Source organism: Hippopotamus amphibius, chromosome 2 (assembly GCF_030028045.1).
Source record: "Hippopotamus amphibius kiboko isolate mHipAmp2 chromosome 2, mHipAmp2.hap2, whole genome shotgun sequence".
Classification (NCBI taxonomy): domain Eukaryota; kingdom Metazoa; phylum Chordata; class Mammalia; order Artiodactyla; family Hippopotamidae; genus Hippopotamus; species Hippopotamus amphibius.
This window is the reverse complement of record NC_080187.1, coordinates 12994574-13022009: the sequence shown is the minus strand read 5'-3', so window position 1 is coordinate 13022009 and position 27436 is coordinate 12994574. Positions and strand designations below refer to the sequence as shown.

The following is a 27436-nucleotide window of genomic DNA, read 5'->3' as shown; positions in this document are numbered from 1 at the left end:
GACTAATACAAGAGACAAGGAAGGACACTACATAATGATCAAAGGATCAATCCAAGAAGAACATATAACAATTGTAAATATCTATGTACCCAACATAGGAGCACCTCAACACATAAGGCAAATGCTAACAGCCATAAAAGGGGAAATCAACATTAACCCAATAATAGTAGATTTTAACACCCCACTTACATCAATGGACAGATCATGCAAGCAAAAGATAAATAAGGAAACACAAGCTTTAAATGACACATTAGACCATCTCAACTTAGTTGCTATTAATAGGACATTCCATCCAAAAACTACAATACACACTTTCTTCTCAAGTGCACATGGAACATTCTCCAGGATAGATCACATTGTGGGTCACAAAACAAGCCTTGGTAAATTCAAGAAAATTGAAATTGTATCAAGTATTTTCTCTGACAACAATATCATGAGGCTAGATATCAATTACAGGGAAAAAAAGTGGTAAAAAATACAAACACACGGAGGCTAAACAATACATTACTAAACAACCAAGAAATCAATGAAGAAATCAAAGAGGAAATCAAAAATTACCTAGAAACAAATGACAATGAACACGATGACCCAAAACCTATGAGACACAGCAAAAATAGTTCTAAGAGGGAAGTTTATAACAATACAATCCTACCTCAAGAAACAAGAAAAATATCGAATAAACAACATAACTTTACACCTAAAACAATTAGAGAAAGAAGAACAAAAATAACCCCAAAGGGATCAGAAGGAAAGAAATCATAAAGATCAGATCAGAAATAAATGAAAAAGAAAGGAAGGAAACAGTTGCAAAGATCAATGAAACTTAAAGCTGGTTCTTTCAGAAGATAAACAAAATTGATAAACCATTAGCCAGACTCATCAGGAAAAAAGGGAGAAAATGAAAATAAACAGAATTAGTAATGAAAAAGGAGAAGTAACAACGGACACTGCAGAAATACAAAGGTCATGAGAAACTATAACAAGAAACTATATGCCAATAAATTGGATAACCTGGAAGAAATGGATACATTCTCAGAAAAATACAATCTTCCAAGGCTGAACCAGGAAGAAATAGAAAATATGAACAGACCAATCACAAGCACTGAAAATGAGATTGTGATTAAAAATCTCCCAACAAACAAAAGCCCAGGGCCAGATGGATTCACAGGCAAATTCTATCAAACATTTAGAGAAGAGCTAACACCTATCCTTCTCAAACTCTTCCAAAATATAGAAGAAAGAGGAACACACCCAAACTCCTTCTATGAGGCCACCATCACCCTGATACCAAAACCAGGTAAAGATATCACAAAAAAAGAAAATTATAGACCAATATCACTGATGAATATAGATGCAAAAATCCTCATCAAAATACTAGCTAACAGAATCCAACAGCACATTCAAAAGATCATACACAATGATCAAGTGGGGTTTATCCCTGGAATGCAAGAGTTCTTCAATATATGCAAATCAATCAATGTGATACAACATATTAACAAATTGAAGGATTAAAAACATATGATCATCTCAATAGATGCAGAAAAAGCTTTTGAGAAGATTCAACATCCATTTATGATAAAAACTCTCCAGAAAATGGGCATAGAAGGAAATTGCCTCAACATAATAGAAGCCATATATGATAAACCAACAGCCAACATCATTCTGAATGGTGAAAAACTGAAAGCATTCCCTCTAAGAACAGGAAGAACACAAGGGTGCCCACTTTTGCCACTATTATTCAAAGTAGTTTTGGAAATTTTTGTCGCAGGAATCAGAGAAGAAAACGAAATACAAGGAATCCAAATTGGAAAAGAAGAAGTAAAATTGTCACTCTTTGCAGATGACAAGATATCATACATAGCAAACCTTAAAGACAAAAAAAAAAAAAGAAAGAAAGAAAGAAAAGAAAACCATAAAGACACCAGCAGAAAACTGCTAGCCCTAATCAATGAATTTAGTAAAAGAGCAGGATACACAATTAATGCACAGAAATCTCCTGTATTCCTATACACTAACAATGAAGAGCAGTAAGGGAAATTAAGGAAATGCTCCCATTTACCACTGCAACAAAAAGAATAAAATACCTAGGAATAAATCTTCCTAAAGAGGCAAAAGACCTTGATGCAAAAACTATAAGACACTGATGAAAGAAATCAAAGGTGATACAAACTGATGGAGGGACATACCATGTTCTTGGATTGGAAGCATCAACATTGTGAAAATGACTATACTACCCAAAACAATTTACAAATTCAATGCAATCCCTATCAAATTACCAATGGCATTTTTCACAGAACTAGAACAAGAAATCTTGTGATTTGGATGGAAACAGAAAAGATCCAAAATAGCCAAAGCAATCTTGAGAAGGAAAGACGGAGCTGGGGTAATCAGGCACCCTGACTTCAAACTATACTACAAGGCCACAGTGCTCAAGACAGTATGGTACTGGCACAAAAAGAGAAAGGAAGATCAATGGAACAGAGTAGAAAGCTCAGAGGTAAACCCATGCACATATGGGCACCTTGTATTTGACAAAGGAGGCAAAAATATACAATGGAAAAAAGACAACCTCTCCAATAAGTGGTGCTGGGAAAATTGGACTGCTACATGTAAAAGAATGAAATTAGAACACTTCCTAACACCATACACAAAAATAAACTCAAAATTGATTAAAGACCTAAATATAAGACCAGACCCTATAAAACTCTTAGAGGAAAACATAGGCAGAATAATCTATAACATAAATCAAAGCAAGATTCTTTTGACCCACCTCCTAGAATAATGGAAATAAAATCAAAAATAAACAAATCAGACCTAGTGAAACTTAAAAGCTTTTGCACAGCAAAAGAACCCATAAATAAGACAAGAAGACAACCCTCAGAATGGGAGAAAATACTTGCCAATGAAGCAACTGATAAAGGATTAATCTCCAAAATACACACGCAGCTCATGCAGCTTCATACCAAAAAACCAAATAACCCAATCTAAAAATGAGCAGAAGAACTAAATAGACATTTCTCCAAAGAAGACATACAGATGGCCAATAAACACATGAAAAGATGCTCAACGTCCCAAACATTAGAGAAATGCAAGTCAAAGCCACAATGAGGTATCACCTCACACCAGTCAGAATGGCCATCATCAAAAAATCTAGAAACCATAAATGCTGGTGAGGGTGTGGAGAAAAGGGAACCCTACTGCACTATTGGTGGGCATGTAAATTGGTACATCCACTCTGGAAAACAGTATGGATGTCCTCAAAAAGCTAAAAATAGAACTACCGTATGACCCAGTAATCCCACTCCTGGGCATATACCCAGAGAAAACCATACTCCAAAATGAAACATGTACTTCAATGTTTATTGCAGCACTATTTACAATAGCCAGGACATGGAAGCAACCTAAATGCCCACCAACAGATGAGTGGATAAAGAAGATGTGGCACATATATACAATGGATCATTGCTCAGCTATAAAAAGGAATGAAATTGAGTTATTTGTAGTGAGGTAGATGGACTAGAGACTGTTACACAGAGCTAAGTAAGCCAGAAAGAGAAAAACAAATACTATATGCTAACTCATATATATGGAATCTAAAAAAATGGTACTGATGAACCCAGTGACAGGGCAAGAATAAAGATGCAGATGTAGAGAACGGACTTGAGGACACGGGGGTGTGGGGTGCTAAAGGGGAAGCTGGGATGAAGTGAGAGAGTAGCACTGACATTATATTCAGTACTAAATGTAATATAGATAGCTACTGGGGAAGCTGCTCCATAACTCAGGGAGATCATTGATGGGTGATGGGTGATGACTTAGAGGCCTGGGATAGGGAAGGTTGGAGGCAGTCGCGGGAGGGAGGGGATATAGGGATATATATATATAAATATAGCTGATTTATTCATTGTACAGCAAAAACCGGCACAACAGTGTAAAGCAATTATATTCCAATAAAGAGACAAAGAAAAGGGGGAGAAGAGTGCTGGGGGTGAGGTTTATAATTTAATATCATGTGGTCCAGGTAGATCTCCTTGGAAAGATAACATCCAAAGAAAGATGTTAGTGAGGATAGGTAAGAGAGTCACAGGGAGATCTGGGCAAAACTGTCCCAAACATAGAATCATCACCTAGAAATACTGTGAGATGAGATGGTGCCTGGCCTATTCCAGGAACTCTGAGGGGCCTCTGTATTTGGACAGGTCTGAGTAGGGGAGGGATGGTAGGAGCTAAGCTAAGAGATATCAGAGGACCAGATTTGTAGGGCACCAAGGTCATAGTAGGTGTGTTAGTCAAGGTTCTCCAGAGAAATAGGACCAACAGGGTCTGTGTGTGTGGGGGGGGGGGTATGGAAAGAGAGGGAGAGAGAGAGACAGAGACAGAAACAGAGATAGAGACAGAGACAGAGACTTATTGGAACTGGCTCATGTCACTGTGAAGGCTAGCAAGTCCAAAATCTGCAGAGTCGCCTGGCAGGCTGGAAACCCAGGGAAAAGTTGCAGTTTAAGTCCGAAGGTAGCCAGCTGATAGAATTGTCCCTTTTTTTTTTTTTTAATTTTTATTGGAGTACAGTTGATTTACAATGTTGTATAGTTTCAGGTGTACAGCAAAGTGAATCAGTTACACATATACATATAGCCATTCTTTTTTTTTTTTTCTTTTTTAGATTCCTTTCCCATATAGGCCACTACAGAGTATTGAGTAGAGATCCCTGTGCTATAGAGGTTACCTATTTTATATATAGTAGTGTGTATGTGTCAGTCCCAATCTCTTAGTTTATGCCTCCCCCACTTATCTCCTGGTAACAGAATGTTTGTTTTCTCATCTGTGACTCTATTTCTGTTTTGTAAATTAGTTTTTTTTTGTAAAAATTTTTAAAATTCCACATAAAAGCAATAAGATGATATTTGTCTTTCTGTGTCCGATTTACTTCATTCAGTATGACAATCTCTAGGTCCATCCATGTTGCTGCAAATGGCATTATTCATTCCTTTTTATGGTTGAGTAATATTCCATCGTATATATGTACTACGTCTTCTTTATCCATTCCTCTGGTGATGGACATTTATCACGTGTCCTGGCTATTTTAAACAGTGCTGCAATAAACATTGGGGTGCATGTATCTTTTTGAATTATCAGAATTGCCTCTTCTTTGGAGGAGGGTAGTCATTCTCTTAAGGTCTTCAACTGATTGGATGAAGCCCACCTACATTACGGGGGACAGTCTGCTTTATTCAGAGTCTGCTGATTGCAATGTTAATCTCACCCAAAAAATACCTTCATGGAAATATCTAGAATTGTGTTTGGCCAAATATTGCAGTTTGGGTCCTGCAGGCTAGTTAATTTGACACGTAAAATGAACTATTATAGTAAAATTTTGGGTTTTCAGTGTGAGTGATTTGGGAACCCATCAGAAGGGATTCAATAGAGGAATAACATGGTCATACTTTATTTTTTTATTCTTTCTTTAAAAACACCCAATTTTTTGAGGTATAAATGACATAAAATCAACTTTGTATACCTAAAGTACAGAATTTGACTAGTTTTGACATTTGTATACACCCGTGAAACTATCACCACAAGCCACCGTGATCAGGAATTTTCCTGATGCCTATCCTACCCAGGGGAACCACTAATCTGTCTGTCACATGGATTAGTCTGCATGTTTATTTCAGTGGAATCACACAGTGTGTGTTCTCTCCTTGCTGCCTTCTTTCACTCAGCGTAAGCATTTTGAGATTCATTCATGTCATACTGTGTATCAGTAGTTCATTTTTCAAAATCGGTGCATAGCATTCCATTGTATGGAAATACCACAGCTTTTTGATGGGCATGTGGGCTGTTTCCAGTTTCCAGCTATTAAATAAAGCTGTTATGAACATTCCTGTATAAGTCTATCGATAGATAGATACATTTTTTCCTCTGGTCACATGCTAGGTATAGGTTTAAATTTTTTCCATTTCATTACTTTTATTTTTTTAAATTTTTATTGCAGTATAGTTGATTTACATTATCATGTTAGTTTCTGTTATACAGTAAATGAGTTTTATATATATATATACACACACACACACATATTTCCACTCTTTTTTTAGATTCTTTTCCCGTGTAGGTTATTAGAGAGTATTAAGAGAGTTCCCTGTGCTATAAAGTAGGTCCTTATTAGTTATCTATTTTGGTATATGTTTAACATTTTAAGAAATTTTCAGGCTGTTTTATACTCTCACTAGCAGTGTACACGAGTTTCAGTTCGTCACAGCATCAGCAAGACTTAATAGCAGTGGTCCTTTCAATTTTAGCCATTCTAACTGGTGTGTAGTGGTGTAAACCAGTTTACAGACCTGCAGCCACTTGATTGGAGGGGTGTCTGGATGTCTTAAAGAATCCTGTAACAATGGGTATTTTTTGAACTTCTTGATTCTGCCTAGCTGCACCCCTGCTTTTTATCCTACCCCAGCACTTTACACCATTTACTCACCATTTGTTTTGCATTAATAAATTGTTTCTGCACCCCCTCCCCCCGCCAATTGTGTGTGTTCCACAAGAGGGATTTCTGTTTATATTATTCACCTTTATGTCTCCAGAGCATATATCAGTGTTTACCTTTATGAGAGCCTTAATGATTATTTACGTGAAGGAGTGAACAAATGAACACATGAATTCATCCAACAATTACCAATCACACTTGTCTATTGTAAGCCATAGCCGATCCCTAGTGATCCAAAGACATGGACAAAAAACCTTAGCATTGGTTAAACTTTCATTATGTGCGCATTTAACCATCCTTCAAACTCACGAGAAGAGAATGATTATTATTTCTCCTTTGAAGAAACTGAATCTGAGATCTTTGATAGATTGCTCAGGTATGCTGTCTGAGTACGGGGAGAGTCCAGAGTCTTTTTTCCAGAGTTATAGATACAGTCCTGCTACTCCTGAACAAGGCACAGACCATACCCTAGAGAACCTCAGAGAAGAGTGGGGAAACCTGTACATTTTAAGGGGCTTTGTGTTCTCATGGAAGCCTGTGTAGCTGTTGGTAATAAACCTGCAGAAGCCCTCTGAGGTCCTTACACTGCCTGTCCCACACACTGCTGTACAGAGAAGCTGAACTCGTGATGTAGAGGCCACGGGCAATGGGGGAACTACTACTTCCCACCCGGAGACTGGACCAAAAGCCCAAGGTACCACTGACATTAGGAACAATTTCTACTGTGATTTCAGGTAGAGACCAGTCCCTCTGGATGCTAAATATATTCCTTCCCAAGGGGCCAGGAGGAATTTGGGCAATTAGCCCTTGATGACTGCTTTTCTAGCCAGGGATTTGGAGCTGTTTCCCCATGGAGTCTTTTTCTGATGACAAAAAGGAGATCTTGCCCGTTGTTTTGAAGCTGGTGAACAGAATGACAGCTTGTAGAGGTCCTTGGGCCACCAAGGTTTGTTCTTCATTGGATCCTGGGTCTTCTGGACAGAAAGTGAGGATTCAGGTAACAGAATGAGGCAGAAGGTATCTGAACTCATAGCACTGGTATAGCTCTGCAGGAGCCCCAAAATCTCCATAGTCCTGCATGTGTGTCTGTGTGTAAATGTGGGCGTGTGTGACCATCAGAGACGTTATGTGTATTTTTGTGTGTGTGTGTCTGTTGTATGGCTTTTTGTGTGTCTGTGTAACTGACAAACACACTGCATGACAAGAACTCTTGGCTATATATAGGTCAGAGAAGCTGGAAATGTCCTCTCAGTTATGCCTATTTTATGTGCATGTGTTGCTTGTGTGCTGTGCGTACGACCTTGTGCATCACTTGTGATTGGAATATGCATGACTTCTTGCGACTGCCATGCCTGTGGTAGAGGATGCTTGAGAGTTCTATCTGTGAGCTGTGTTGTACATGCGATTTTGTCTGTGAGTTTTGCATAGATTTGTGTGAAGCTGCCTTACACCCTGACTGTATTTACCTACTTGGAGTATAAGCTAGAGAAACCTATGTCTCCATTTGGCAAGTGTGTATCTGTGATAGTGTGGGAGTGCTTTTCTGTAACAAATCTACAACCTTGGTTTCCTTCACACGGAAGATACAAATATTCGTGTGTGTGTGTGTGTGTGTGTGTGTGTGTGTGTGTTCGCGTGCGCGTGTGTGTGTAACAGTCTCATATTTTGACTCTCCAGTTGCCAGGAAGCAGAATCCACACAGCCAGCTCCAAATGAAGCCCACTTTGAAGCACTATTGGCATTCATTTCTCAGTGATTTGAAGACTCCAGCAGGACCCCTGGAAGCCCGATATTTTTGATACTCTTGTGTAAAAGATACCCGTAACATTGGGTATTTTTGAACTACTTATTCTCTCTAGCTCCATGCCTGATTTTTTTCATACTCCAGCACTTTTCACCATTTACCCGCCATTAGTTTTGCATTAACAATTTTTTCTGCACCCTCCTCTCAACTGGGTGTGTTCCACAAGAGGGATTTCTGTTTATATTATTCGCTGTTACATTTCCAGAGCATATATCAGTGTTTACCTTTATGAGAGCCTTAATGATTAAGTGAACGAGTGAATGAATGAACAGATGACTCTTTCAACAATTACCAATCACAATTGTCTACTGTAAGCAATAGTCGATCCCTAGTGGTACAAAGACATTGACAATAAACCTTGACATCAATTAAACTTTTATCATGTGCTCAACCATCCTTCAGACTCACAAGAAGAGAATGATTATTATTTCTCCTTTGAAGAAACTGAATCTGAGATCTTTGATAGATTGCTCAGGTATGCTGTCTGAGTATGGGGAGAGTCCAGAATCTTTTTTCCAGAATTATAGATACAGTCCCGCTACTCCTGAACAAGGCACAGACTGTACCCTAGAGAACCTCACAGGGGAGTGGGGAGGCCTGTACGTTTTAAGGGGCTTTGTGTTTTGATGGAAGCCTTGTAATGGAAGCCTCTAGGTGCTGGGCAGGCTGCAGAAGCCTTCTGAGGTCCTTACACTGCCTGTCCCACACACTGCTGTGCAGAGAAGCTGAACTCGTGATGCAAAGGTCACGGGCAATGGGGGAACTACTACTTCCCACCCGGAGACTGGACCCAAGGTACCACTGACATTCAGGACAAGTCCTACTGTGACTTCAGGTACAGCCCAGTCCCTCTGGACCCAAAACATACTCCTTCCCAAGGGCCTGGGAGGAATTTGGGCAATTAGCCCTTGCCGACTGCTTCTCTATTCAGAGACTTGGCTCCTCTCCCGCTTAGTTCTCATTGTGATGTGGAAAAGGAGATCTTCTTGCCCGTTGTTTTGAAGCTGGTGAACAGAATGACAGTTTGTAGAGGTCCTTGGGCCACCAAGGTTTGCTCTTCATTGGATCTTGGGTGTTCTGGACAGAAAGTAAGGATTCAGGTAACAGAATGAGGCAGAAGGTATCTGAACTCATAGCATTGGTATAGCTCTGCAGGAGCCAAGCAATATTCACAGTCGTGAATGTATGTCTGTGTGTAAAGGTGTGCATGTATGACCATCAAAGAGGTTATGTGTATTTCCGCAGGTGTATTGTGTTGTATGGTTTATGCATGCATGTGTAACTGACAAACACACTGCACGACAAGCACACTGGGATATATATAGGTCAGAGACGCTGGAAATGTCCTCAGTTGTGCCTATTTTAAGTGCATGTGTTGCTTGTGTGCCGTGTGTGCGACCTTGGGCACTGCTTGTGACTGGAATATGCATGACTTCCTGTGATTATCGTGCCTGTGGTAGAGGACGCCTGCGAGTTCTGTGTGTGTAGCTGTGTTGTACACGTGTATTTTTTTTGTGAGTTTTGCATAGATTTGTGTGAAGGTGACTCACACCCTGACTTTATTTACCTACTTGGAGTATAAGCTACAGAAATCTATCAGTCTCCATCCGGCAATTGTGTGTCTGTGATAGTGTGTGAGTGCTTTTGTGTAACATACTCACACCTTGACTTCCTCCATGCAGAAGATACAAATATTTGTGTCTTTGTGTGTGTGTAACAGTCTCACATTTTGACTCTCCACTTGCCTGAGAGCAGAATCCACACAGCCAGCTCCGAAGGAAGCCCACTCTAAAGCACAACTGGCATTCATTTTTCAGTGATTTGAAGATTCCAGCAGGACACCTGGAAGCCTGATATTCTTGACACTCTTCTTCAATTTTGGTAATCTAATTTATTAATAAACACTCATTTCTGGTGTCACATATATCAACACTCAAATCTCTGCCTTTTTCCCACTTAATAGCTTTGTGGCCCCGGCTTTGGCCTTGGTGATGCTCAGCATTGTCTACTGCAAATGGGATCCTGATCACTGTGGAAAGGTCTTGTCTGTAAGGGGCTTCACCAGTTCTAGGCACATCATGAGCACTTAGTAAATTGTAGCCTCATGGAGGCAGAGACACCTGACTCTCCCGACTGCTTAGGAGAGAAAATTTGGTATGAAGATGGGAAAATTATTCCCATCCACAGGCTCTCTCGCACCCCACCCCCCACCCCCAAGGTCTGAGCGTCTCCTCTTCATTACTGAGCAACTTCCTAGTCCCCTCTTTCACACACGGTGCTGATGGAATCTAAGCACCACTTCTGTACTTTTTTCTTCCCTTTAAATTGCAGCTCCCTGGTGTCATTACATGCTCTGGTTCTCCTCCAGGAGATTTGAGAGCCTGGGTTAAGTGTGACTTAGCAACTTTCAGGGAACAGCAGCCTTTGGCAGCAGGATCAAGTACCTGGTCCCTGCTTGTGCCCCATGAGCTGAGTCAATTAATGACCCTGAGCAACGCCCTGGTCTGGAACAAGCATCTACTGACAGAGTCTTACACAATGTTAATGTCAAGTTCCTCTCCCAAACATATGTTAACTTTTAACTTTCCACACTTCACATTTGATTTCAGCCTCTCTACCCACCATAAAAAGAAGTGGGTGCAGAACATCAACCTTTGAGGCCAGATTCCACTACGAAATATCTATGTGAGATTGTTTAAGTAGTTTCACTGCTCCCGTTGGTAAAATGAAGGAAAAAAAATCACTGTCGTCTCTGCTTTTCAGTCACAAATACACATTGATGGATTGAAAGAAATTAAAGCCAAATGAGAGCCATTTGCAACGTAAAGGGCTGCAGGCGTATGAGTGTTGACAGTTATCTACTAAGGAGGACTCCTTCAAATCCCGAAATAACCATCATTAAGGTCCTACCTATTCTGTCTAGCTAAAGAGAGAGAGAGAAATAGTAGAGCCATGGGGGCAAAGATTCCAATAAATTAAAAAAAAAAATAAAAACACATGAAATAATTGTGACTATAGAAGTTACTAACTGCATGACCATGCTAGTTTCCTACTCCTTCTGAGTATGTTGACAATAAAATTTAATAACACCTACCTCTCAGGACTGTGGAAAAAATTTAGTGAGCCTATAATCCAAAAATGTATCAGTCTGACATAGTGTTCATTAAATGTCAGTTATTATCAGTGTGAAGACAATATTGGGAAATAGTAATGGTCAATCAGGTAAGTGAATTCTAATAGACACCCCCAATCCTTCAGTATCTCCCAGCTCTCAGACCCCAGATCTCAGAGCTCAGGTGTCTCCCTCCCAGTGAGTATCCAGATCTAAGCCAACATGAAGCACCAGATATGGGTGGAGATAGAGGAAGCTCATGCCCAGAATACGGGTTATTTCTTGGCAAGAACATAAATGTGCATTAAGGCAAGTTCCACCTGGGAATTTAACCCCAGTGATAGGATCTGAGCTCAGAAGCTCGCCTTCAGAGTGTGAGAGCTCAGAGACACACACACTTTAGACCAGTTCCTTGGTCCTTTGTGCTGAGCATGTCATAATACTGTTTTATTAAATTCCTAATTTTATACTAGGTTTTTTTGAATACTTGTCCTGTCATAAAAATAATTGATAAAATTTTATGTGTATTTTATGTAGATCACTGTTCTTAGATATTAATGTGCATTGAATTAGAATCCTCCTATTAACCCTATGAATGTGTGATATTGGTATCTTCACATTACAGAGGCACCACAAGTGGCTGAGATTTAGCATCCCAAGTCATACAGGTAGAAAGTGGTGGGCCCAGAATTGTAACACAAAGAATCTGGCTTCACAATATGTACTCGTGTACCTGGTTCCTTTTGCTCAGTACAAAGTGTCTGAGATTAATCCATATTGTGGTATATATATATACAAATAATTTATATTTTCACTACTGAGTAGTAGTCTATTCTATTTGTTTATGGCTTCTACAGTTGATGGGATTTTTGGCTATAACTAGTTTGATATAGTAGTTTATATAACTAGTTTTTGGCTATTATGTATACAGCAGTCATAAGCATCTATGTACAAGTCTTTGGGTGGATATACGTTTTACATGATAAGTGTATGTTTAAATTTATAAGATACTTCCAAACAGTTTTCCAAAGCAATTGTACCACTTTACATTCCCACCATCACTATATGAGAGTTCCATTTCCCCTTATTCTTGCCAGTACTTGGTATGGCCAGTCTTTTTAACTTTAGCCATTCTAAGAGGAATGTGTTAATATTACATTGTAGTTTTAATTGCATTGCCCTGATGGCTAATGATGTTGAATATCTGGAACCTTGACCTTGGAACCCCGCCATCATGTGGTGAGAAAGCCTAGACTACATGGAGAAATGACGTACAGGTGTTCCTGCTAACATTCCCAGCTAAGGTCCCAGCCAACACTCAGTATCAATCAACAGGTATGTGAGTGAACATCGTACAGATGGTCCAGGCTGCTGCCTCACAGCCGCCAAGCTGACATTACGTGGAGCAGAGATGAGTTATTCAAACCAAGCCCTGCCCAAACTGAAGATAAGCAAAATGAATGTAGTTGTTATTGAAAGCAACTAATTTGGGGATGGTAATTGAATGTGGGCTGACCTCATCCTGCATATAAAAATCAATTACAACAAGATTCATCTCTCTCCCTTAATAAATAAATGAACAAATAAATAAAAATAAAAATTAAAAAAAAAGCATGGACTCTAGAGTCATGGAGACTCAGGTTGGAATTCCGTCCCCTCCATTTAGTTGGTCAAGTTTTTATCTTCACTGGGCTTCCGTTTTCTCACCTGTAAAATGCGGGTAATAATCATTCCCTTAACCTAAACTTGTTATATTACTAGAGATCATTTAATAAAAGGGTTCAATAAGTACTACTAGTATTAGTAAAAAAAACTGCAGGTGTAACATTTTTAGCTGCTGTTATGTATCAGGCATTGTAGCTGGTGTGTTGTGCATAGGCTGCCTCATTTAACTGAGAGTTCAGGACTTGAGGAAGTTGCTTCATGTAAGGATCACTTTGTTTAGAGAAATCACCAGCAGAAATTGTCATGTTTTATTTTAGGCTCCGAATGTCTCCCTCAATCCAGTTTTACCTAGGGCCTGAGACAGGCATTAAATGGTCCAGGGCATAGGCAGCAGTTCCCAGGAGGCCTGCTGGTCAGGCTGAAATGCCCAGCATCCCAGCAAGAAGCTTCAGAAAGACACTCCCGAGACCACATCTGAGAGCTTAACCCCTGGGAAAGAGATGCCCTCTATTCTCCCAGGACCCAGGCAGAGCTGGCTGGAGAATAGGCTGCACAGTGACACTGAGGCTGACTCTAACGAGCACTTTGGGGGCTGGTGTCCTAGGAGTCTTTAAAACCCTACGAAAGACTCTTGTCTTCCCGGGTCTGAAAAATGCATTCTACCCTGCAGGTGTTCCTAATGACCCATGGCCTCAATAGCCCCCAGCTTTACATAGTCAGAAAGGTCCTGGGAGTTCCTCATTGTGAATGTCTCATCCAGAGGGGAGAATTGGAGAACCTGAAGATGCTTGAAGCCAATCCACACTCTGATAGATGAGAGAATCTGAAAACATAGGACACACACACACACACACACGCACATCCCTCCCTTCCCAGCCCAAGGACCAGGCAGAAATTTCTGGGGTAGCTAATCTGAGTGTCTGCCTAAGATTCAAAGCCTCTCTATAAACCTAAAACAAATGGAAACATCTAATAAGGTCAGGGCCAACATGAAATGACCTCTTAAACCAGCTTGCTCTAAATCCTAGGAGAGCCAAAGAACAGAGTGGCTATTTTCAAGCCCGGAGAACCAGAGACTGATTCCTTTCACCTTTCTTTCCCTCTGATGAAAAGAAACATTGGAGAGGCAGAGTACAAGGGTAGTGGGAAGGCACAGCTTGTGGAGTCAGACACACCTGCCGTTGAACCTCATTCATCAGCTACCTGCTCTTGAGAGCATCAAATATCTCTAAGACTCAGTCTCACCATCTGCAAAATTGTGGAGGAGGATAATACCTACTTCGTAGCCTTGTGAAGAACAAAACAGTGCCATCAAGATATCTGGAACATAGCAAGTGTCTACACAGATGTGCTGATCGCGATTAGGTCCAAGAGACCAGGGGGACGGGATTATCAGTTTTCAAAGTGAATATAGGTCTAGAGGTGCAGTGGGGGAAGAGGTCAGGGATAAGGGAGAGAGAGTGATAGAGTCTCAGGGGTTGGCAGCCCTGTCCTGTTTGTGGCGGGGAGGTCCTACTGTGGATGTAGAGAATGGGACATCACAGACACTCCCTGCCCTCAGCCTGTCTATCTTGTGCCCCCAGGGAGGGAGCAGTACAGGGACTGGAGCTAAATGGTTGAGGTCAAGTTCTAGGGATTGGGAAGGGAAGTAGAAATAGACTATCTTATCCTGTGGTGTGTGGAGGGGTGGGTGTTGGCGGAAGGGCAGTAAGGAAGATCATGCATCTCCTTTTGACTTGGTAAGCAAAAATGACTTTCCCAATCTTGTCTTTAAGGATATGCTGCATTCTTACTGCCTCCAATAACCTGCATGGACTTCTCTGGTCAAACAATCTCTTTTCTCAGGACCCTATGATATATAGCAAAGAAGACACAGTTCATATTTGCATGGGTATTATTGCACAGTTCATATTCTCTAATGCCCCATGGGTACTTTCTCACATCATAATGACATGCAGAGAGTCTCATTGGCAAGGTCCACTTGTGCTTTGTTTCCTAGTATAGTTTAGGCTACACAGATATTATCTGTGAATTGATATTATCTGTGAATTGATCTAATAGTCAAATACTGACACATGGAGGGGTTTTATCTGCACAGATAACAAGAACTACAGAGGATGGGAAAACCAAGCAGAGTGAACCAAACCGCTGTTTCAGACTTCCTCCTTCTGGGACTCTCTGAGCTGCCAGAGGAACAACCTCTCCTCTTTGTCGTCTTCCTGGGCATGTACCTGGTCACTGTCATGGGGAACCTGCTCATCATCCTGGCCATCATCTCTGACCCCCACCTCCACACGCCCATGTACTTCTTTCTGGCCAACCTGTCAATAACGGATGCCTGTTTCATCTCTGCCTCAATCCCCAAAATGCTGGCCAACATCCATACTCAGAGTCAGACCATCTCCTATTCCGGGTGCTTTGCACAGCTCTACTTTCTCCTTGTGTTTGGCGGCCTTGACAACTTGCTTCTGGCTGTGATGGCATATGACCGCTACGTGGCCATCTGCCAGCCACTTCATTACAGCACAGCTATGAGTCCCCCACTCTGTGCCTTAATGTTGAGCATATGCTGGGTGCTAACCAACTGTCCTGCACTGATGCACACACTGCTGCTGACCCGTGTGGCCTTCTGCACCCACAAGGCCATCCCCCACTTCTACTGTGATCTCAGGGCTCTCCTGAAGCTTGCCTGCTCAGATACCCGCCGCAACGAGCTAGCGATCATCACCGCGGGCCTCGTGTTCCTCGCCGCCCCCCTCACGCTCATCGTCCTCTCCTATGTCCGCATCTCCTGGGCGGTGTTTGGCCTCTCGTCTCCTGGAGGGCGGTGGAAGGCCTTCTCGACGTGTGGTTCTCACCTCACAGCGGTCCTGCTCTTCTACGGCTCTATTATGGGTGTGTATTTACTTCCTCCATCAGCTCACTCTGCAGAGAGGGAAAGCAGGGCTGCCATTCTCTATATGGTGATTACTCCCATGCTAAACCCATTCATCTATAGCTTGAGGAACAAAGATATGAAGGAGGCTTTGAGTAAACTCTTCGGCAGTGGGAAAACCATCTTCTTACCATGACAGTGATGGCTGGTCCTGGCATCATAATCCACCTCTGCTTTCCATCATTTCAAGGATTTCATCACTCTCAGACTGATTTTAAGGGAAAGTTATTAGGTAACCGTGAGTTAGAAGTATTTCCATTCTTTTACTCAGCTGTGGAATGAAATGTTCTGCCTTTGGTCTCTCTCCTGATCACAGTGAAGGAACCATTGCTAAAACCAGGACGCCATTCACCATGTCTCATTTCTAAATGAGATTATTATCCAGAGTGAACTCTGGTGTTCTGTGTGCCTGCTAGAGTCACATAATGCTGCCCTTGGGGGCCATGGGACAAGGTGAAGGGATGAGAATACAAGCATTTATTGAGCATCTGCTATGTTCTTCCCTGCTCTTCATACAGGGCTTTGAGGGGTCTCATAAGAAACTGTGACTCAGAATGCAAAATAACTTCCCCAAACCAGCTAAGTTTAATTCTAATACCCCTACTATTTCTATAATACAACATTATGAAGATGGTGACATAATGAATGAAGATGATGATGTACAGGGAATGTCCACAATAATAGAATAAGAATTAAATAAATATATATTGTATGGTATTTCTTTAATATTTCATGTCTTTATCTTAAAAACACTACTTGTTACTGTAATGGATAAATGAGACAGAGACAATATTGATGTGTGGCTACTGTGTGCCAATTTTGTACTAAGTACATGATTCATTTTCTGGATTCTTTCACAAAATAGACCTTAAAATACAAAATAATAAATCAAGTGTGCTGGAACTTTAGGCCAATAATTGGATGAAACATATTCTGGTGGAAATTGGTGTTCTAAGAAGTCTCAAAGCTTAATAGTGGCTGTCTTTTTGCAGTGGGATTATTGGTTATTATTTTCTTTTCATCTCTACATGTTTCAAAACCTGTAGATATTTTAAGAACCCAAATGAAATTGGCACAAAAATGTTCCAAAGATTAGCAAGTCACCCTAGAGTGAGAAAGAAACATCTAAACAGAGCTCTTTGAAGTTTCAAGATCAAGTTCATTCTGGACCCAGTTTTTCCAAAAGGGGGTGTGTGATGTTTCAATGTATTGTGCAATAAATCTTGATGTTAAAGGAAGAAGATTGCACCAGTGTGCATTTCCCTTTGCCATCCTCTGTCCCTTCTCCTTGGATAGAGGGGTCAGGAGACAACTAGGGAAAGCAGACTAGACCACCTGGCACTGAATTGGGTTGCTTGGCCCTGACCTCAGCATCCACTATTGCAATTTCCAGTACAAAAGCAAAGGTCAGAAAAATCAAGTTTTGTGTTTGGCACTAATATCTCTCTTTTTCTGAACCAGTTTCCTACCTCTAATTATCCCCACCCTTGCCCTCCAGTCACCCAGATACATCATGATATTTACTGGCCATTCAGTCTGCTCTCTGCCCTGTGTCAGTAGACTCTCCTACTGATCCCTATCAAAATTCTCATTCCTGAAGCCATCAGCTAAAGATGATAAATCCCTTAAAAGACACCCACTAAATTTGTGAATAAGGTTCATTCTTCCAGAAGACCTCTTGCACTTTCAAAGGTGAAGTTTTCTGACCGAATGAATCTCAAATGGATAGGAGATTCCTGAGTCCAGAAAATTTTAGGTGCAGGAATACTGCTGAATATTGTATGGTTGTATCTCATCCATTTCTCCTTTTGTCACGTTCTCAGCCTCCTCCACCCCTTATGAGACTTAGAAAATAAGGGGGCTATTGTTTAGGCAGGGGTAGTGTGTTGGAAGGGAAAAACGTATGTATTTTTAATAAGGTCTCCGTAAATAAAAAAGTCACTGGGGCTTACTTGCTTTCCAGAAGTTATGTGTTTCATTTCACACTTGAAAATCTATGACAGGATTTGGTATGTTTTAATTATGAAAAAGATTTCTTTCATAAATGAAAATTTAGAGACTTTACATAATATCTAAGAATCCCATTATATCCTGTGGGATATACAAATAATGGGTAGGCCAAAAAGTTCGTCCTGGTTTTCCCATAACAGATTACAGAAAAAACCCGAACAAATGTTTTGGCCAACCCAATATGTGTGTATGTGTGTCTGTGTGTGTGTGTGTGTGTCTCTCTCTCTCTCTGTGTGTGTGTGTGTGTGTGTGTGTGTATAAGACAACTAATAAATTCTGAGAATGGAAATAGTCCTTTACATAGTACACAATCATAATGTAAAGACTTTTGGAAATAATCATCCCAAATTTATATTTTAGAATCCTGTTAGATATTATAATTGCATTTTAAATGATAATAATCGGTGCTGTACAGAGGTAGGTGAGGGAGATACTCTCAAATGCTGCTGGTGGGGAGAGCACACGCTGGCATAGATTCCCAGGGAACAAGTTCATCATTCATTTTATAAGCATTGAAATTATTTGTACCCTGTGACCCACTCTTTTACTACCAGAAATTTGATCAAGGAAATAGCAGAGAAAATATTATCAAGAATTTCTTTATAATGATATTACTCATAAGAGAAACTGAAAACACCCAAAGTTTAGGCACTGGGGCTTGGTTGGTTAAACTATGCTATGTTGATGTGATGGACAATTGTGTGGGCTTTTCAGTTATTTGATAATGTCTTCTGAACACAGAATAAAGTTAATAGGGCACTCATTGTTACTGAATCCATTATGAATTCATTATTCATTATTCACAATGGATTAAAAAATAAAACCTTGGATTTTAAAAAAACCTTGAATCAAGTACACCAAAACATTGAGTGGCCCTCCCAAGATGACAGAATTGTGCATGGTCATTGTTTTCTTCCTTTAATATCTATTTTCAGCTTGTATTTTCCACATTTTCAGTAATAAAATATTACTTTAATAATTAAATATTTAAATATGTTTAGACTTTTTATATCAACTTACTTTAGCCCATGCCTATGCTTTCCTTATCTGGAGTTTGCTCTGGAGATAGAATCAATCTTTCCCTTCTCTATGAGAGAGTTACTAGAAAATTCCGTGCTGTCAACAAATAGATGCTAAATGAGGTTATTATATGCTCCGCCACAGAGAGAGAGGCGGAGGACTTCTAAAAGAAATTATTTCAAAAACAAAAGTAATTCTTCCTCCTGTATTAGAAATCAGTTGTGATGATTTCGTTTGGGACTGAAAGAGTTTTCTGTCTGTCAGCATGAGCATAACAGGCACCATATTGTAATTATTCCAGGATGGAATCTACATTTCATTTCCTATTGTATTAATCAAGATTCTGGGTAGGGTAAAACAAAGCACTGTTGGTATTTTAAGCAGAAATGAAGTCAGCTCAGGGAATTGGGTCCTTACAAAGTCATTGAAAGTGTTATAGCATCACAAGCGCTAGGATGAGTCCCCAAGAATAACCTTAAAAACAACAATAAGCTGACCTACATGGAATGCTTCTGTCTCTTATGCAACTGGGAAGAAAGGGAATCAGAAGCTTGCCATTGGGACTATTGAATTCAAGAGTCTCTCAGTGCAGCTGCAACCCAGGTATCAGGAATCAACATCAAAACTGTGTGTTGGCTTCTGCTCACCTGATGACTGGATGCTGAAAAGGGTTCTCCAGCTGCCACTCCCAAATCAACTGCCTCTCAGCATCTGTGTACCCAGTGACTGGACATTGAAATTCTGATGCAGAAAAAATGCTCCATGAATACATCTGACATTAGAAAAGGCAAAAACAAAAAAACATAGAAACAAAACAAAACAACAACAAAAAACAAACAAAAAAACCAATCATGATGCCCTCCACCTCATTTCCATATTCCACATTTCACATAAATGCATCTATTCTATACAACCCAATTTATATCCAGGACCCAAACTGCAAAGGAGTCTGGGAAAAGTATTCCTTTCTTCTTTCCAGTCTGAAGTACAGGAATGTGCCATATAACAAGATCAGAATGGAATCTGAATGCCAACTGATTATTTCTCTAACATTTATCAGTAAAACTATTGAATAATACCTTTTTAATTTCCCTAAGTTGACATGTCTGGTCTACAGTAATTTTTGGCATGGTCAAGGTAGAGGAAGAGCAGTGCTAAGATATTTAGTACAGTTTTTCAGGGCATATGATTTAACGCTGAAGATCATAAAGTACCAAGAGCACTCAAGGAAAATATAGGAAAGAAGTTGCCAGAAAAAGGGTAAAGGTTTCAATGGACAAGCTAATGGCCATGCTCTGAGTCAGGTGATAATAAGTACATGAAAAGATGCTCAATGTCTGTTAGTCATTAGGGAAATGCAAATCAAAACCCCAATGAGCTACCACTCCACATCCACTAAGATGACTAAAATAAAAAGACAGACAATAACAATGATTGGTGAGAACATGGAGAAATTGGAACCTACATTGCTGGTGGGAATATGAAATGCACAGGCACATTTATTCCAAATCAGAAATATATTAGATGTTTTATAATGTTTTCATTTACACAGATGAAGAAATTGGTATTCAGAGGAGATTAAGCTGGAGACCACACACTGTGGCAGGTGCAGCTTGCAGCTGAGATCTCTCTTTCCCAAATACTCTTCCCTTACAGCTACGTGGTGCTGAGTCTCAGAGGCAGTTTTGATCTTTTTTATCCTTCACTAAGCACAGCCTGAAGGAAAAGAACTATGTAGTCCTCCCTGGGTGCTAAACAAATAGCTCACTTAGGCTCATAACACAAACTTGTGGTCACTAAGCTGAGGAGAAATGATTTTCAGAGAGAAAAAAAATGAAGAGACTGAAAGACACAGGCACAGAATTCAGTGGGGAAACAAACACTCCAGGTGATGGAAGCTTTCTTTATCTTTCTCCTTCCCAGTCTGGACTGAGCAGGTGTCTTCTTGAAACACACATATGCAGTCAGACAACTTCACAGGCAGCTGGTCTGAGAGTGAACAGGTGAGTGAAGGGCATTGTTGTCTCTAAGAGGGATCAGTGTTCCTAAAATCAAGAAGAACCTTCGAGTCCTTCTCTGTTAAGTGAAGCAGTGGAACTCATTAACAGTGCATATTTTCCTGGAGCTGTATAAAACTATGCAGTTTATTCTCCTGATCTACCTTTGTTCCTACTAACAACAAAGAAAGAGGAGGAGAGAACTGACTGGGAAGTGGGGAAAGGAAAGCAGATACTTTACAAATTCCCGTTCTGCAAACGTTCTATGTCAAGGGAGGCCTGTTAGCCAAGATCTTCCAACAATTCATAAGAACTAATAAATTCCCAACATCGCCTCATTTCCTCCTCTCACCAGCCCCAGGCAACCACCATTCTATTCTCTGCACCTATGATTTGGCCATTTTAAATTCCACATGTAAGTGGGATCATGCAGTATTTGTCTTTCTGAGTCTGACTTATTTCATCTAGCAGAAGGTGTAAAATTTCAGTTACAGAAGATGAGTGAGTTTTTGAGATCTAATGTATGGCAAGATGACTACAGTTAAAAACAGTATTGTGTACTTGGTATTTGCTATGAAGGTGGATCTTAAGTCTTCTCACCAAACACACCAAAGTAAAGTGGTAACTGTGGGGAGGTGATGAACACTTTAATTAACTTGATTGTGGTGATCATTTCACCATGTATATGTATCAAAATATCAAACTGTACACTTTAAATATATACAATGTTTATATGTCAACTATACCTCAATAAAGCTATTTTAAAAAGAACTAATAGATCCCCACAATAAGACTAGAGACATAAGTTCTACTAGCGATGTTAATTTCTCAATCTAAGAAACAAGAGCAGTAATCATCAGCTCAGAACTCAAAATTTATATAAAGAGTTCCTAGGAAAAGAGAGAATAACTATAACAGAATGCAATTCAAGTTATCAAATATTTACTGAGTGTTTATTACATACTGGGCTCAAGATTAGGGATGTAGAATCTGGGGTTTATGTGAATATATGTGTCTGTTACAGAGATGAGCCAATGTCACTGAAAAAAGAAATTTTGCCCTGTGGAAGAGTTTCTTCAGGGCCCCCTTCATGTCCCAGTTCCTTAGGCTATAAATGAAAGGGTTCAGCAGGGGTGTGACCACTGTGTACATCACAGAGGCAATTATGTTCTTCCATTGGAGGTGCTGGATGAGAGAAAAATATACAGCCCGATAATTCTTCCATAATACAGAGATACCACAGAGAGGTGGGAGCCACATGTGGACAAGGTTTTGCTGATCCCCTTGGTGGATGGAACCTTCAGGATGGTGGCACCGATGTGGCCAAACGAAATCTCTTGCATTCCTATGCACAAACAATGAAAGGGCAGAAAGAGAAATTAAGTAAACACTCCCATTTACCATTGCAACAAAAAGTATTAAATACCTAGGGATAAACCTGCCTAAGGAGGCAAAAGACCTGTGTGCAGAAAAATATAACACACTGATGAAAGAAATCAAAGATGACACAAACAGATGGTGGGACATACCATGTTCTTGGATTGGAAGAATCAACATTGTGAAAATGACTTTCCTACCCAAAGCAATTTACAGATTCAAGGCAATCCTTATCAACTTACCAATGGCATTTTTCACAGAACTAGGGCAAGAAATCTTATGATTTGTATGGAAATGCAAAAGACCCTGAATAGCAAAAGTAATCTTGAGAAGGAAAGACGGAATTGGTGGAATTAGGCTTCCTGACTTCAAACTATATTCCAAGACTACAGTGATCAAGACAGTATGGTACTGGCACAAAAACAGAAATATAGATCAATGGAACAGAATAGAGAGCCCAGAGATAAACCCATGCACATATGGGCACCTTATATTTGACAAAAGAGGCAGGAATATACAAAGGAAAAAAGACAGCCTCTTTAATAAGTGGTGCTGGGAAAATTGGACTGCTACATGTAAAAGAATGAAATTAGAATACTTCCTAACACCATACACACAAAAATAAACTCAAAATGGATTCAAGACCTAAATGTAAGACCAGACCCTGTAAAACTCTTAGGGGAAAACATAGGCAGAATACTCTATGACATGAACCAAAGCAAGATCCTTTGTGACCCATCTCCTAGAATAATGGACATAAAATAAAAATAAACAAATGGGACCTATTGAAACTTAAAACCTTTCGCACAGCAAAAGAAACCATAAACAAGACAAGAAGACAACCCTCAAAATGGGAGAAATTATTTGCCAACGAAGCAACAGACAAAGGATTAATCTCCAAAATATACAAGCAGCTCAAGCAGCTTAATACCAAAAAAAGCAAATAACCCAATCCACAAATGGGCAGAAGACCTAAATAGACATTTCTCCAAAGAGGACATACAGATAGCCAACAAACACATGAAAAGATGCTCAACATCACTAATCATCAGAGAAACGCAAGTCAAAGCCACAATGAGGTATCACCTCACACCAGTCAGAATGGCCATCATCAAAAAATCTAGAAACAATAAATGTTGGAGAGGGTGTGGAGAAAAGGGAAATCTCCTGCACTGTTGGTGGGAATGTAAGTTGGTACAGCTACTATGGAAAACAGTTCGAAGATTCTTTAAAAACTAAAAATGGAACTACCATGTGACCCAGCAATCCCACTACTGGGCATATACCCTGAGAAAACCATAATCCAAAAAGAAACATATACTACCATGTTCATTGCAACACTATTTTCAATAGCCAGGACATGGAAACAACCTAAATGTCCATCAACAGATGAATGGATAAAGAAGATGTGGCACATATATACAATGGAATATTACTCAGCCAAAAAAAGGAATGAAATGGAGCTATATGTAATGTGGTGGATAGACCTAGAGTCTGTCATATAGAGTGAAGTAAGCCAGAAAGAGAAAAACAAATACCGTATGTTAACACATATATAAGGAATCTAAATAAATGATACTGATAAACCCAGTGACAGGGCAAGAATAAAAATGTAGATTAGAGAACAGACTTGAGGACACAGGGTGGAGGAGGGGCAAAGGGGAAGCTGGGACAAAGTGAGAGAGTAGCATTGACATGTATATGCTACCAAACGTAAAATAGATAGCTGGTGGGAAGTTGCTGCATAACATAGGGAGATGAACTCCATAATGGGTGGTGACTTAAAGGGCCAGGTTAGGGAGGGTGGGAGAGATTCGCAGGACGGAGGGGATATGGGGATATATGTATGAATGCAGCTGATTCCCTTTGTACCTCAAAAACTGGCACAACATTTAAGGCAATTATATTCCAATAAAGAGCTTTAAAAAATAAAATATCAAAGTCAAAAAATAATAATAAAAAGAAAAAAATACTCCCCTGGCCTCCCATTAATTGTCCTCAAAGACCTTCATAGCTCTCTTTTGGAGTACTTAAAACACTTGTAAATTACACACAGCTCCGTGAGGCTCTTTAACTAGTTCCTGATCATCCTCAATAGACCAGAGGATTCAAGATCTGGGACTTGTCTAATTACCAGCACAGAAGCAGCACTCAGAAAATATTTTAAATGGATAAATATATGAATCACTAGGCAATTCATATTTTAAAGTGTTCTACTTACTGTGACCAAAGCCCAATTCCAGTTGAAAACACTTGTGAATTATTTGTAATTATACCATGAGCTTTATGTTTTCTTATTTATTGGGCTCTTTCATGTCTCACACACAGACTTGAGTTTGTGTGACTGTAACTGGATGTGTAGTGTGGGCAAGGATTCAGAGGAATTGGTGACAACAGCCAGGCTGGAGGACCAGGCACTTGGTGAGAGCAAATTCCCCTGGACAGTGGACTTTAGGGAGAAGATGAGGATTTCAGTCACTACTATGGTTCATCCAAGCAGATCTATCACCAAAAGTCAGAAAACCAGGACCGGATTGATATTTTAGGGTTTAGCCATTTTGGCTGCGGCCTAGTTTGTGAACACTGGGAATAGTGCAATAGACGTGGGCAAACCAAATCTGGTCTCACCCGCATATTGCAACCCTGCATCTCTATCCAGAGCTGACTGAGCCACAGTTAGATCTCAGCTGTCAAATTCTCTCTCCCAGGAATTTGAAAGCAGGAATAGAAAATCAAGGAGACTGGGAATTGCTAATATTAAGTTCATGTGTTAGCAATGGACCCCAGGGCCATTTCTGTTCATAATTGTACAACTCTTGATCCTGTGAGATGTCTCCGTAAACTTCTAATAAATTTCCCCTCCTTTTTTTTTTTTGCAAAATACATATATATATATTACATGTTTTATAATGTTTTGATGTACACAAGAGAAGAAATTGATATTAGAAGAGTTAAGTGAATTGTCTGAGGCCACACACTTGGACAGTGACAGCTTGCCATTGAGATCTGTCTTAATCTTCTCTTACAGCTACATGGTACTGAGCCTCAGAAGCTGTTTTGATCATGTTCATCCTTAACTAAGTGCAGCCTGAAGAAAAACAACTATGTGGTCCTTCATTGGATGCCAAAGAAAATAGATTACTTGGCTCATAACGCAAACCTTGGGTCACTAAGCTGAGTAGAAGTAATTTTCGGGGAGATAGAAACTGAAAACATTGAATGAGACAGGTGCCAAATTCAGTGGGGGCAACAGAAGACTCCAGACCACAGATGCTTTCTTTGTCTTTCTCATTCCCAGCCTGGACTGAGCAGGTGTCTTCTTGAAACTCACACATGCAGTCAGAAAACTCTATAGGCAACTACAGTAAGTCCCCTGCATACGAACGGGTTCCATTCTGAGAGCGATTTCATGTGTCCAATTTGTTCGTAAGTCCAACAAAGTTTGCCTAGGTACCCAACGAACACAATCGCTATATTGTACTGTACTGTAATAGGTGTATAACACTTTTCACACAAGTAAGACATAAAAAACAAACAAAAAATAAAGCAAACATTTTTAATCTTACACTACAGCACCTTGAAAAACACAGTAGTACAGTACAACAGCTGGCATACAGGGGCTGGTATCAAGTGAACAGGCAAGAAGACTTACTGACTGAAGGAGGGGAAGGAGGTGGGAGATGGTAGAGCTGAAGGATCATCAGCAATAGGAGATGGAGTTGGAGAGTGAGCTGCAGTTTCACTCATGCCTGATATTGATGGCACCGGTTCTTCAGTTACTTCTTCCTCTTGTCTCTTTGCACCCTTTCTCTGGACTGCTGCTTTTTTCACATCACCACTGCTTTAACACTTGCCCCTGGACATCCTGGGATTGAAATAAAGATATTGTACTTCTGTAGTCTATACTTACTGTACAGTAAAGTACACAAAAGCACAGCCACTTGTAGAGGATGCATGCACGTGACAATGTTCTCCAGACACGAGAACTAACTTCCATGATTGCACATGTTCAAATCTCTGAACGTTCGCAACTTGAAGCTTCGTAGGTAGGGGACTTAACTGTAGTCTTAGGATGAACTGCTGGATGAAATGCACTATAGTTTCTTAGAGTGATCAGTGGTTCCAAAATCAAGAAGAAGCTTTGGGTCCTAAAGTGGACAAGCTGAACTCATATCTGTGGATTGTTTCCTGGAGCAATAAAGGTAGTGTAGAGTTTCTTCTCCTGACCCACCATCATCACCACCAACAACAAAAACTATGAAAAGAACACTGGATGGGAAATGAGGAAAGGAAAGGAAATGAGAGGAGAGGAGAGGAGAGGAGAGGAGAGGAAAGGAAAGGAAAGGAGATATTTTACAAATTCCCAGTTCCACCTGCTTTCTACGCTAAGGGAGCTTTGTTAGCCAATATATTCCAACAGTTCATAAGAACACCCCATTTCCTTCTCCCCTGCCCCTAGTAACCACCATTCTATTCTCTGCTTCCACAAATTTGACTATTTTAGATTCCACATCTTGCAGTATTTGTCTTTTCTGAGTTTGACTTATTTCACCTGGGACAATGTACAAAGGTCTAGTTATGCGAGACAAATAAGTTCTTGGGAGGTCGAATGCAAGGCATGACTAGAGTTAACCGTAGTGTAGTGTATGCTTCATATTCACGAGTAGAGTGGATATTAAGTTCATCTTAGCAATACCCACACAAATAAATTAAAATGATAACTGAGCTGATGAATATATTAACATAGCTTTAGTGGTTATTTCACAATGTACACATATCAAAGCATCAAGTTGTACACTTAAAACATATACAATGTTTATATGCCAATTTTACCTCAAAAAAGATATTTAAAAAAGAACTAACAAACTCTCAATAAATAAGATGAGAGACATAAGTATGACCAGCTATGTAACTTCTCAATCTAATAGACAAGATCAATAATCAAGCATATCAACTCAGAATTCACAGTTTATACTAATGAATTATAAGGAAATAAGAGAGTAACTGTAATGGAATGCAAGTTACCAAATAT

At 40.0% G+C, this 27436-nt stretch overlaps 1 protein-coding gene across 1 annotated transcript; it reads left to right on the top strand.

Moving 5' to 3' along the window:
• Positions 1-15140: 15140 nt before the first annotated feature.
• LOC130844279 (olfactory receptor 1N2-like) lies at positions 15141-16136 on the top strand. The gene is given in 1 exon segment (XM_057720600.1): positions 15141-16136. A coding segment is annotated over 1 exon segment (996 nt).
• The last annotated feature ends 11300 nt before the right edge of the window (positions 16137-27436 follow it).